The sequence below is a fragment of the Aegilops tauschii genome, chromosome 2 (genome assembly GCF_002575655.3).
Source record: "Aegilops tauschii subsp. strangulata cultivar AL8/78 chromosome 2, Aet v6.0, whole genome shotgun sequence".
NCBI classification, from domain to species: domain Eukaryota; kingdom Viridiplantae; phylum Streptophyta; class Magnoliopsida; order Poales; family Poaceae; genus Aegilops; species Aegilops tauschii.
In genome coordinates, this window is record NC_053036.3 from 581,308,912 (window position 1) to 581,321,908 (window position 12,997).

Here is a 12,997-nt window from a genome sequence, read left to right on the forward strand (position 1 = left end):
CCGCTGCCTTATCTTCCACCTCCATCAAATCTTGGCGGGCTGCCACGACCAGGTGCAAGATCATGCATGAGAACATCCATGCCGCGACGGCGGCGGCGTACATAGCCTGGAACATCTGGAACGAGCGAAATCGATGTATTTTCCAGCAAAAGTTTGCTACGGCGCATGGTCTTCATGCCATGATCACAGACAAGATCAGCCTCTTTGTTGGGGCCTAGGAGGTTTAGACGATGCCGTCAAAGGGGCCATGTTGGCTCTAGACTCTAGTAGCCCAGTCCCTAATTTAATTTTCTCTCTTATATCTCTGCTTAAACTTCTCCGGCTGCTTGCAGTCTTCATGTACAGTTTTTCCCCCTTCTAAATGAAAAGGCAGAGCACCTGCCATTGCCCGTCAAAAAACTCCATATTCCCCTTTTTTGAAGTACTCCCATATACTATATGATGTTCTTCATAAAAAGAAGAACCGTCTCAAAGAAACCTAAAACAGAGTTCCTCCCCCTACGGTCAAATCCTGGCTCCGCTCCTTATAAAACAGAGTCGCAGACACACTGATGGACGCACAATCATATTATCAGCACATGGATTCATTCTTGAAGTCACACAGAAAGAATATAGCGCCAGTTAACATTACTCAATAAATCTCAAATCAATCAGCTACTACAAACAGAAGACGAATCATCATGGCTGGAAGCAGAGGTTCTCTCCTGCTCTCAATACCACAGCGCATGCTCTGCCACTCTCCCTACTGACTGTACATGTTGCTAATACCAGAGGCCAGCCGCGCCGCGTCGCCAGCACGCTCGTGGCCAAGTTGGCCCACGGAGCTGCTAGCCTAGCAGCTCGTTATGCAGCAGTATCACATCAACATCAGGCCACGATGGCCGTTAACAGGCATGACAGAGTTCACCCGTAGCTCAGCCTGTTACTGTTATCCGAGGAGGACTTGGACTGTGTCTGCCGTCTCGCCACCCCGATCTCGCACGCGTTCACCCTCGACGCGAACCTCAGGGAGCAGAGAGTCTCCCCGGCTGAGGACGCCTCGGGCGAAACGTTGACGAACATGAGCGTCTTCGAGTCCCCACCAAGGCAAGGCTGCAACAAGCCAACAACACCAAGTCAATGTAAGAAGTTGTTCGCAGGTCGTTTATACATATGGGTTGTTACTTATGCAGCAGAGGGCACTCACCTGCAAGAGGTACGTGAGCTTCGAGTTCCTAAAGGGCACATGGTCATCGTTTTTCGCAATCGCAAAGATAACATCGCTGAGAGCTGACAGGCTCTTGTTGATGGCCTGAAACATCAACAAACATGTCAGTTAAAATCTGTGGCATCATTATCACCAAATCCCAACGTAGTTAAGGTTTCATGCTGAACTGCTCACCTGAGTTTCCTTCAAGCGTTCACCTGTTGCGCCACTTTTAGTAAGCCGTTCACTCCCAGCCAAATCAATCAAGTTCAGCACACCTTGCACTTGTTGGCCTGTGCTCTGCAATCAGATCAAAAGCACCATATTACTCTCAGTTTTCAATATCCGTATTCACTTACTAAGCAAAACCTTTGCAAAAAAAATAGCATACTCCTAGAAGAATGTCAGCAGCTGTTGGCATAATGATTTTGTAAAGTTTCAGACAGTGTTTGTTAAACTCAAAGTTGAGAGAGTGAACTACCTCATTTGATCCAAATATCTTTAGTGTGAAGACAAAATGGCTCCTGGAAGATTGCTCATTCATTTGGGTCTTACCTACAGACCTGTTTAAGTGTGGTGCATCAAATCAGATTCAGAAGATAATTATTGGGCACAAGTTTTTTGTTCGGCAATCAACTGTATACCTGCTATGAGATGCTTTCTCTAGAAGAGACGTCACATCAGCAGTGCTGAACACATTAGTAGTTGTAAGATCGGAGACTGTTGTGTTTCCCTGGGAATCATGCTTTATTGTGTATTGTTTACCGCCAGGCATCTCACTACTGGAGCGTCCTGGTGCTAACAAGTCACGAATTGTCTCATTGTATATTTCCAACATTGACGCCTGTGTGTAAATGTCTTAGTAACAACATGGATAATACAATATTGCAGGAGCTATATTGCAATGTAATGCACGGACTAACCTGCATACAATACTTCCATCCTTGAGATTCTAGAGACTGACTGGTCTTGAAAATTTGCTCCAAAGATCGAGGTATGATACCTTTCTGATCACGGCCTGGCTTACCCATCATTGTATAAGTTTTACCTGACCCTGTTTGACCATATGCAAATATGCATACCTGTACCATGCAAAGGTAAATTAAGCATAACAGCTATCATATTAACTGAAATGAAATAAATATTGCAGAGGCATGCAAATAAAATAGGTCTTGAAATCTATAAATAAGCTTGAGCCTCCAGGATGACAGTGACATAGAAGTGATTAGAATGTGTGTGATTAGTTAACTATTTTTTCACATACCACAAGGCACAAGAATAAACATTTGTAAAAGAATGTGCATATCAAATTGCAGTTTCTATGTGTGGCGGTGGTGGAAAAAACACAGATACCATTAGAATATGACAGATACTAAAATAAAACTGTTCTAACAGACGCTGCTACGGCCTAGTTACTACAAGAAAATGAATGACAATTCCAAGTTGCAACCAGGCAGTAGCAACAGCACTTAATTTTGTATTGAAAGATTATTACCTTGTATCCATCAAGCGCACTTTGGACTAGCTGTGACATTTCCACAAACACATCATCTTGCGAAGCGCTGTGATCGAAAACCTTGTCATATGAAAAAGAACATTTCTGACCTACAAATGCAAAACCAAAGGCATAATGTCTCGTTAGATTTGACACAAGAAACTATCAAAAGTATAATCAGCATAAGTGTGAGTAGCATAATTCACCTTGATTCATTAAATCAATACCACGCCCAGCATTTTCCACGGATGATGGATAAGAAATAATGGCTTCTTCCTGACCATTAGAATCGGTGTCCGACAGAAAAGGTCGAACCCTACAAAATACTCTGATATTGCCTTTTAGTTCCTGCAAAAAAAGAACATAATCAATACCAAGAGAGAAACCTGCATAATATTACAATACTTTTGTTTATAATTTGTTTTACAACAGATTAAGTCCATCCCCTGCCACTGTTTTGTAAGTATTACCAAGATGGTATTGTGCAGCTTCTTTCGTAGCTTGTCAGCTTCAATGATTTGAAACTCTGCATATGCCAAACGCTCTTCCAGATCTTTGATTGTCTCTTTCTGTGATTCATATCCTGTCATCGCCTCAATTGCAGTCACATCAGCATGCTGCATAAGCAAATAAATATATTAATCTTCAAATGATGTTATATATTTGCGAAAAATCATGAGCTACAAATATGCTTTTCTAACCTTCAGCTTCTCAGTTGCAACTGCAAGCTGCTTCTGCAATGTTTCAATTTGCTCTTGCTGTGAACTGCATGTTTCCTGAGGACAAGCATAATGTTAAGTCTTTCGCAGAAAAAGAAGCATAATGTCTAGCCAACTAGTCACATTTAACCAAATGAACTGAAAGCACAAACCTCAAAGGCTGCCGCCTTTATTCTCAAAAGTTCAGAGTCTTTCGAAGACTTTCTAGCCTGTTCGCTGTAAGTGGCCAGTTCCGCGGTCAAGGTATTCAGTTGAGCAACAGACTGATCACGGTCTTCTCTAACTTGTTGTAAATCAGCTCTGAGGCATTCTACTTCTTTTCTAAGTTCTTCTTTCACTCTAATTGCTTCTTTCTGGGAGGACTGAAAGAGTATAAAACAGATTGTGCAAACTATAAGTGAAAGAAAGAGTTGACTGAAAATACTAAGCCTGGAAACTGAAAACTACAATTTTACATGCCACAAACAAAACTCACCATGGAAGAATCCAACTGGTTCTTCATTGAGTTGTTAAGATCTTTCAGATTAGTCATGGCTTCCATCATTGCACTCTTCTCCCTTTGCAGCTTCGAAATGATTTCTCCGTTCTTCGATGTATCAGCTTGAAGATTACTGTTGTATTGCTGCAAGCTGGAGTTGTATTCCTGAAGTCTTTTGTTGGTGTCTTGGACCATTTTTAGCTAGTTCACAAATTTTGCAGTCAGCAAAAGGATTTACGATATGAACTCATGTGAAGACATCATGATTTGAACCTCTACCTGCTCACTGAACCGTTTTGCCTCATGAGTGACCCTTTCAAGATCGACGGTCAGTACATCCCGTGAAGCCTCGGCTGATTCCCTTTCTTCTCTTTCCTTTTCATAGGATTCCACAGCAATCTGCCAGTTTGGAAATTGAGAATTAAGGTTCAAGTCTCTATCGCATCAGATACATAATAGTGTCGTCGGAGTTCTCACCAGCCTGTCGGCCTTCTCCTTGTTCAAGCTCTCCTCCAGTGAGTCACACCGTGTTGTCATCTCCAAGTTTGCCGCTTTCAATTCTTCAAGCGCACCACCGAGCTGAGCCTCTGCAGAGACAATCCAACAAAATTCAGATTCTGAGAATATGGCAATATCTATATTTTTTTGCATTTTTACGAACTACATTTTTTATGGTTGAACACCAGCAAATAATAAAATGGTGATCAGAACAGTAAGAACTCGGTAAAAATAGCTCAGTCTGAAAGACCAAACAGACAGACACAAAAGATGAAGCAGGAGCATTATAATGCAGGACTGAACACAGTCACGGGTTCGACGCCACCCAGAGGATGATAAATTGATGAGAGAAGAGTACGCAAGTGGTATAATAAATGAGTCACTTGTACCCTCGACAAGAACAAACAGTCACGGAAGGAGTTATGAGCATCAGAGAATAGAATTCCTCACCAAACTCTGCATGACGAGCATTGTCTGAATCAATCTGCCCCCGAAGCTTCTCCTGCTCGGCCAAGTAGCCGTCTTCCAGCTCCACCAGCCACCGGATGCAGGCCCTCAGCCTCTTGATGTACTCGCTCATCTGCTCCGTCCGGCCCTGCACAAATCCGACGGGTTCAGGAAACCCGACCACAAATCTGTAACGAAATCAACCCCAGGAAACCCGGGAAGAAGGAAGACCTTGTAGTCGTTCTTGGATTTGCCCTTCATCTTCTCGCTGAGCAGGCGGTCCACATCCTCCCTCCCGCTGAACTCGAAGGCGGGCGCCTCGGAGCCGGCCTCCGAGGGCGCCGGCTCGGCGTTGGCGCCGCCGCCGTTGTTGATGGCCGAGAGCACGTTGCGGCGCGGCGGCGCGTTGTACCCCATCCCCCGCCGCAGGCTCCCCAGGTTCTCCTTTTTCTGCGAGGCCACCATTACCACCAAGAAATCAGGAACAAATCGAAGAAATTCATTCACGGGAGAAAGAAAAGGGGAAAGAAAGAAGAGAAGGAGGGGTCACCTGGTACGGGCTGCGCGGCGTGAGGGAGGACGCCATGGGCGGGCGGGGATTATTACTAGCTGGATTAGGGGTTAATACTACTAGCGGAGAGTGAGCGGTCTCTCTTCTCCTCTCCTCGCCAGTGATGGACTGGTGGAGGTGGAGGTGGAGGTGGGTGGGGGAAAGGGAGCTTTCTCGGGATGGATGGAGGGGGGGCAGGGTGGAGTGGACTCGAAGGCAGCGGAATCCCTTTCCCTCCCGACCTCCCGTGGCTTAGAAGCGCCGACCGACCGACAGACCACGCCGCGCCGCCGGATCGGGAAGGAATCGCCTGCCGAGCGAGCGAGCTCCCCGGAGGTATTTCGGATCCGAGCGAGAAGCCCTAGAAGGCCGGAGGGGGAGGAGGAAGGGGGAGGAAGAGGGGGGCGGCGGCGGAGGGGAGCGGAGCTATTTCAAAATGTTTCGAACGTTTTGGATGGGCACGGGGCACGCGGGGGCCTCGGGGGTGCCGTTGCAGGCCCGCCGGGCCCACGGTATTTACGGGCCTGCCACTGGCTGGCCGGTGCGCCGGCGCGCGGCGGCCTCGCGTCAGCGCGCGTGGGACTCGGGCAAGTGGCGCGGCGCGGTTCGCTTGGCCTGGGTTTTTTTTTGTTGGGGGGGGAGGGGCAGTTTGGGGATGGGGTTGCTGCGGGTGAACGGTCAGCTTCCGTGTCGTGGGCTTCGGGATGGGCCTACTGGCTTTGCTGGTGGGCCGAGACGAACGCGCCGCGCGGTGCGACGTTGCTCTCTCTCTGTGGCCGGCCTTGGGGTTGGTTGGGTTTTGGTCCGGGTCGCAAGGGAGGGGAGAGAAGTCAGCAGCACGGAGGTGCGGCGTCGCTGGCTGGCTTCAGTCGCTTCACTGCAGGACGACGACGACGACGCGACGCTTATTTGATTTTTCTTTTATATTTTGATTTTGATTGATTGAGGGATGCGATGTATGCTTAATTTAGTTAGCCGTGCCTAATCCGGCTCGCTAATTAATCCTCCCCCGTCTTGTCGCTTTGCCGGATTAGCTCCTCGTGACCATCCTTTCCTTGGTCCAGATGTGTTAGGAAAATGGTACTATTTGATTTGCTGAACGTATCTTCTTCTGCTTTAGTTGGTGTTTCTTTTCTTTTTTGGTTCGGTGGTGGTTCTTGTATATATTCTACTCCCTCCGTAAACTAATATAAAAGCGTTTAGAATACTAAAATAGTTATCTAAACGCTCTTATATTAGTTTATAGAGGGAGTACATACAGAAGATGATGGCCTCTGCCGACGATAATATTCTTCCGGCCGGTCTCGAGCGCTTTTGAAGCTGCCCTCAATATCAAGCTTCTACTAGTAGTATTATCTTTCTTGTACTTTACGTACAGGGGGCCGGGATGGTGTATCTATATGGTCCATGACTCAATTCCACGATGATGATTGCCGAGTTAGTGTGCTCGACTTTGCAATCATTAGCTTAGGGCCCGTTAATAAATATAATAACCCGTGGGTTTTTTTCTTTTCGCGACAAAATCTACCCGGTTTTTTTCTTTCTGTGTTCTCCTTGAGCTGTCCCTGCTGGAAGCTGCTGCTGCATCACTATACATACTGCACTGTCAACTAAGCACAAATGCCTCGTCAATCTGCGCATAATTCAAGCCCCCGGGAGAAAGGACGGACGAGCATGCATCACCTCGTCACCAGAAACCACGAAAAAGATAATAAAGGGAGTAGAGAGAATATATGGCGTGGTTTCGGTTTCAGCCAGAAAGGGCCGTGGAAACCATCGTGAGACTGGGGTGCGTCGCAAGGCACCCAACAAGCCAAGCCATCGTCGGTCAGGAGGCAATCAAATCAAGGCAACGCCGGGCCGTGGGTCGGTCAGTAGCCGCTGTGCAGCTGAGGGCAGGTGGTCGCCGCGGGGGATCGGCGGGCCGCTGTCGCTGCTTGCCCTTGCCGACGGCGACGCGAGCTATCAGCGTATCACTTGCCACCAAACCTGTCGCCACGCCGAAAGAAAGCGCCGTGGTCTGTGGGAATCGAACGCCCGCGGGAGTCCGGAGGCATGTGCGGGCGAGCACGACCGCGCACCCGCTGCCTGCCTGCCGTTCTCGTGCCCGCGCAGGGGGAGGGTGTGCCACTGCCACAGGGCGTCAATCGTCATGGCCAAGGGCGATGCACAGTGTCAACAGCACGAGAAACACAGACGTTTTCTAGGCCGGATTGATTGGGGTTTTCACACGCGTTCGCGCCCGGTGTCCTTTTTTTTTTAAATCTTTGTTAAAGAGAGGTGATGATTATTGCGGTATTTAAAGGAAGAGGGAAATGGAGGACGGCGTTTTAATGCTCGAGCTCGTCTGCTCCGATGGATGAACAGTGAAATTGAAAAAAAATAGCTAAGAAAAATGAAAACTTTGTTACACGAAAGATGAACTAGTTTTTCATGTGCGCGCACAATTTCATCGCGGTATAATATCGAAGGAGCAATGAACAAAAAAAAAGTCAAAGCTTTGAAAAAGATTTTCTAGAATACGGCTTTGAGATAGATTTAGAATTTTTAATTTTTTTTGGACCACTAGATTTTTCCTCAAATGATAAGTGTCACACGTGCGGCACGACACGACCAAGAAACACAGACATTTTCTAGGCAGGATTGATTGGGGTTTCCAGACATGTTCACGCCCCGGTTTTTCTTTTTTCTTTTTTAAAAAAAACTTCGATCTGGCCGTTCACACAGTTCGCAGGCCCGACCACATCTATAATACATAAATAGTTGATCCCCACTAAGTCTAATTCTCTCAACATGCAGCCCTTCACATCATCAAATGTGCCACGTCATCATCCACTAGAACTATTTTGTAGCACATGCATACCCCAATTTAATTGTTCAATCTCCAATAGTCCAACATACATGCATACTCTTTGTTCACATATAATTACTTTCAGTTTAGAGCGTTGCATTCATATAGAATGTATCCAGGATTAATCTTCAAAAGCCCGCAGCAACGCGCAGGGAAATCACCTAGTTCTACTAACGTTTCGAACTATTGCGACTCCTAGACTGAGACCGAGCAAGCTAATAAGCCGAGTGGGGATCCGTTTGCCTAATGTGGTCGTACTCTCTTTCTTGGATCGCATACTCAAGAACTCATGTCCTAATTGCGGCATTAATGAGACAACCCACCATGCTCTTTAACACGGCCTCTCGCCGTCACCTTAAACAAATTCACATTTAAACCCATCTAATCAATCACTGTTATGAACACTACAACTTTTGATTCATCGTCCACGATGATACTTGCACAACTCTAGGCATAGCAAAGCACGACAAGGATGTAGGGCCACATGGTGATATCAAGCAATTCCTAATCATGCTAGGATCATGGTACGCTTCGTTGTATTATTTTTTTTGTGTGTGGTAAGTTTTGTTGTGTTACAGGGATAGGCCATGCAAAGGAATGAGTTCATGGCGGAATCATGTGACAACTGAATCGTTATCATCCTAATGCATTGATATGAGAGCAAGATCGAGATAGTAGAATTTTCAAAGTTTGGAGTATTTTTTGAAATTCATAAATTATTTTCTAATTATTAAAAATCCAGCAAATACTTCTGTTACTTAGAGGTTATCTAGCCACAGTCATGGACATGTGGGGTCAGCCAACTGCTGACTAGGACAGGTCAAACCTGACGGTTTGGACCAGGGTGACTAGATTAACCGTAAATCGAATTAATCCAGTGTGGTGGCAGGACTTTGTAGAAGTACTATTGTAGAAGCAGAAACAGTGTAGAAGTACTATACACGCAGAGGCAGGACTATGTACAGATATGCAGATATGACGATTTTGGGGTCAGCCGACTGACCCAAAGTTATTTTCCAGTCATTCAACGAACATCAGAAATAAAAATTACATCCAGATCCGTAGACCACCTAGCGACGACTACAAGCACTGAAGCGAGCCGAAGGCGCGCCGCCGTCATCGCCCCTCCATCGCCGGAGTTGGGCACAACTTGTTGTAGTAGACAGTGGGGAAGTCATCGTACTAAGACCCCATAGGGCCAGTGCACCAGAACAACAATCGCTGCCAATGAAGAATAACGTAGTTTAGAAGGATTCAAACCAAGGACACACGAATGTAAATGAACAACGACGAGATCCGAGCAAATCCACCAAAGATAGATCTGCCGGAGACACACCTTCGCACGCCCACCAACGATGCTAGACGCGTCGTCGGAACGGGGGCTAGGCGGGGAGACCTTTATTCCATCTTCAGGGAGCCGTCGCCGTCTCGTCTTCCTGAGCAGGACACAAACCATAACAAGATAGGAAAAAACGACTAAAAACCGGAGCCCGCCATCTTCGTACTAAGACCCCATAAGACCTTTATTCCATCTTCAGGATCCACCGCGCCTCCATGGTCCTAGGGCCACCAGAGACGAGGCGGACCTGTGGCGACGCCGATGAGAGGCAGGAACCCTAGCTTTCTTTCTTGGAGGAGGATTAGCTAGTTTGCTATGGCAGTTTGCAGGGGCCAGAATTGGACTCAGTTGATATGTGCAGAAAATTTTCAATCTCTACCAATTCCCAACTCCTGTTCCTCCTCTCTCTCGATTGCTCTTTCTTCGGTGCACATCCAGGAGATTTGGTCATTTGCACCTCTTTACTCGGGATTAGATTATTTGCCCTGTTTTTTTTATAATGCCCGTTTTAATCACTAAAAAAATCATTTTTGTATTTTATCCCTATTTGTTGCCATGTGAAAAGACTGTATGGCCCCTATGAAAAAATTGCAATTACCGTGACTTTGATTATTAATTTTGGCGTTAATTTGACTTTGTTTGTTTTTAGGGAATACTGTGACTTTTTTTTTGAGCGATACTGTGACTTTGATTTTTTTTTTTTTTGAGCAAATAGTGTGACTTTGATAACGGTCAACTTCCGTGTAGTGCATGTCAAAAAAAAAACTTCCGTTCTGTGGGCTTCGGGATAGACCTGCTAGATTTGCGGGTGGGCCGAGACAAACGTGCTGCGCGTTGCGACGTTGCTGTCTGTGGCTCGTTCCCCTCTCTCGGTTCCGCGCGGCGTGGCGAGAGAAGTCAGCAGCATGGAGGTGCCATGTCTGGTTGGCTTGCGTCAGACCTTCAGTCGCTTCACTGCAATTTTTTTTCTCGAATATGCACAAGCGTGCATACTTTCTATTAAGGAAGGAGAATGGGGAGAGAGCCCCTCCACCATTAGCGTTACATATTACATGCATCCAAGTCTATGGCTATGCCAGCCCCTTCACTGCAATTATTAATAATTACCAGTATTAGCAATCGCTAATTATCCGCTTCTGCCCTGCAGCTTTGCTAGTTTAGCTAGCAGATGGGCTACTGTTATCAAATACTGTAGAAAAATGGTGGAGGCCACCTGTGATGCGAATGCTTTCTATCCCATCTGCGGGACTGCGACGCGGTGGCGGTGGCGGACTGGCGGTGGTGGGCATCTATTCTTCTTCCCACTTTGGTTGGCGCATGGCTCTTTCTTTTTCCTTTTCTCGGTTCTTCCCGCCAAAGCTTTCTCCGAGTGATGGATGTGTCTGCCGACGATGGTCGTCCATTCCTCCTGTTTATTTTTTTAGAGTGGCTGGATTAATGCGTTGGTCACTGAACTGAGTTGTGCCTGTCCTACACACGAAGTATATATTGTCTTTCTTCCACTTTACGTAGGATGCATGATGGTATTATCAGTACATGGTCGACTTTGCAACGATTTGGTGCCAAGTTTTCTTTCTCCTTGATTCCTTTGAGCCGTCTGTCCCTCGAAGCTGTTGCTGTGTCACTTAGTACAGTGAAGGTGCTGCACCCAGAAGATTCACATAGGGCTACGCAAAATGTTCTGATCGAGTGGTCGGTAGTTCGGCACATTAATTGCAGCACAGTGTGAAGTAAAAGTGTGGAACGACATTCTTGCGGGGTTAATCCGTGCATACACGATTCAAACTCCAAAAGGACCGACGAGTATGCACCACCTCGCCACCAGAAACCAAGAAAAAAGATGAAGAAAAGAATGGCGCGGGTTCGATCGGTTCCAGTCAGAAAGGGGTGTGGACTCAGACCCTGTGGTGTGGTGTGTCCCCAGGAACAGAACGAACGAGACAAGCCATCGTCGGTCGGTCTCGTTCGGGAAGCAATCAATCGAGGCAACGACGACGCGCGCATGCATGCAGTACCATAGCATCTCGAGCCGGACCTCTCAAATGCCTCTATACATCCGGACCCGGTCAGGTCACAAAAAAATGACCCAACTACAACTAGCCCCATCGAACCAACATTATATGTACAGGCTGTCTGGCATCCCACAAACTAGTCCATATCTTCAACGAATATGGGGAGGCCCGGGCGTGCCTGCCACGTTGGATCTGACAAACCAGACCACGTCAAAAAGCTCTTAATTGACCTACTCCACTAAATGGTCCGCCCTTTTCCTGCATCCATCCTTCAGTCCCCGCGTTCAGACCATCGTCGTTGTCCACCCTTGCAGTCCATCCATGCCGCCGCCCACGTCCGAGCCATTGTAGATGTCGTCGTCAAGTACCTATCCCCCACCGCCTGCGGATGATGCCTCAACATCATCTGTGGGGCTCCCGTCCGTGGGATCAGTTGCAAGGTGGAGAACGTCACCCGCAAGGAGCGAGGAAGGAAGCATCGTGAGTTGGAAGCTGCAGACAAGGAGGTGGTTAACGTTGACATTGGACACGTCCACCCCGGTCACGCCTGACTCCGCATCAACCCTGCCCACGAGAAGGAATGTGTCACCTACTCCGGACGCGAACGAGTACTTTCACCTGGACGATTGGCCAGGGATTCCGGATGACTGTATGCAACAAGAAGCGTCTGGGATGTTTATGACTTGTCGCAACTCTAACGGGCACGGGCAGCTCCGGCCTCCAGGAACTGCTGGCTCTGGCTCTGCCCAGGTCCTGTACGACAAAATGGTTGAGCAGGACATGTTTCAAATTTTGCCCTCTTTTTGTTAATTCGCCCATTTGCTCAATTTGGGGATCATATGCCACTGATTCATTTAGGGATGCATATGCCATTGATTCTTTTGTTGCATACATCATAGTTATCATGGTCATTTTAGAAGGCTATCATGACAGACATGGTCAATAACGGTCAAGAGCCTATGTATAATGACCTGGGGATATCAACTCTCCTACATATGATGTTGGGAAAACATTGGCCACTTGTAATAAAAAAAGGATACCCAAGGCAAGAGGTCTGACATTCTTAAGAAAGAAGGATGTTTTGTTGTGTGAAGCTTGGTTGGCCACAAGCATTGACCCTATATGTGGAACTCAGCAAAAGGGCAGAAAATATTGGCAAAAGATCCACACACATTATCATGTATACAAGGAATACGTGTAGCCGACCATATCCATAGCACCCGCAATGAGACCTCTCTCCAACATAGATTGTCTACATCCAAGAGAACGTGAACACCTTTTGTGGCCACTATTCTTCCATGCTTGACCGGAACCAAAGTGGTGTTGGAATCGAGTCATGTAAGTTGACTTACTTCATTTGTCATCATTTGCATTGTTAACTTTGTTTGTTACATTATGAATTGTGATTCCTCTTTGATAGAT

The 12,997-nt window shown here is 46.8% G+C and overlaps 1 protein-coding gene across 1 annotated transcript; it reads right to left on the minus strand.

Annotated features, from left to right (window-relative positions):
- Window positions 1-566: 566 nt before the first annotated feature.
- LOC109736810 (kinesin-like protein KIN-14H) lies at window positions 567-5,833 on the minus strand. Its single transcript, XM_020296022.4, has 17 exons — window positions 5,374-5,833; window positions 5,055-5,273; window positions 4,827-4,971; window positions 4,356-4,465; window positions 4,158-4,277; window positions 3,876-4,079; window positions 3,553-3,762; window positions 3,383-3,457; window positions 3,152-3,298; window positions 2,888-3,029; window positions 2,682-2,791; window positions 2,110-2,268; window positions 1,831-2,030; window positions 1,668-1,749; window positions 1,382-1,486; window positions 1,187-1,291; window positions 567-1,092 (listed from the first exon to the last, which is right to left on the minus strand). The coding sequence occupies exons 1-17, from the start codon at window positions 5,407-5,409 to the stop codon at window positions 904-906; spliced, it is 2,358 nt and encodes a 785-aa protein (XP_020151611.1). The 5' UTR covers window positions 5,410-5,833; the 3' UTR covers window positions 567-903.
- Window positions 5,834-12,997: the final 7,164 nt, after the last annotated feature.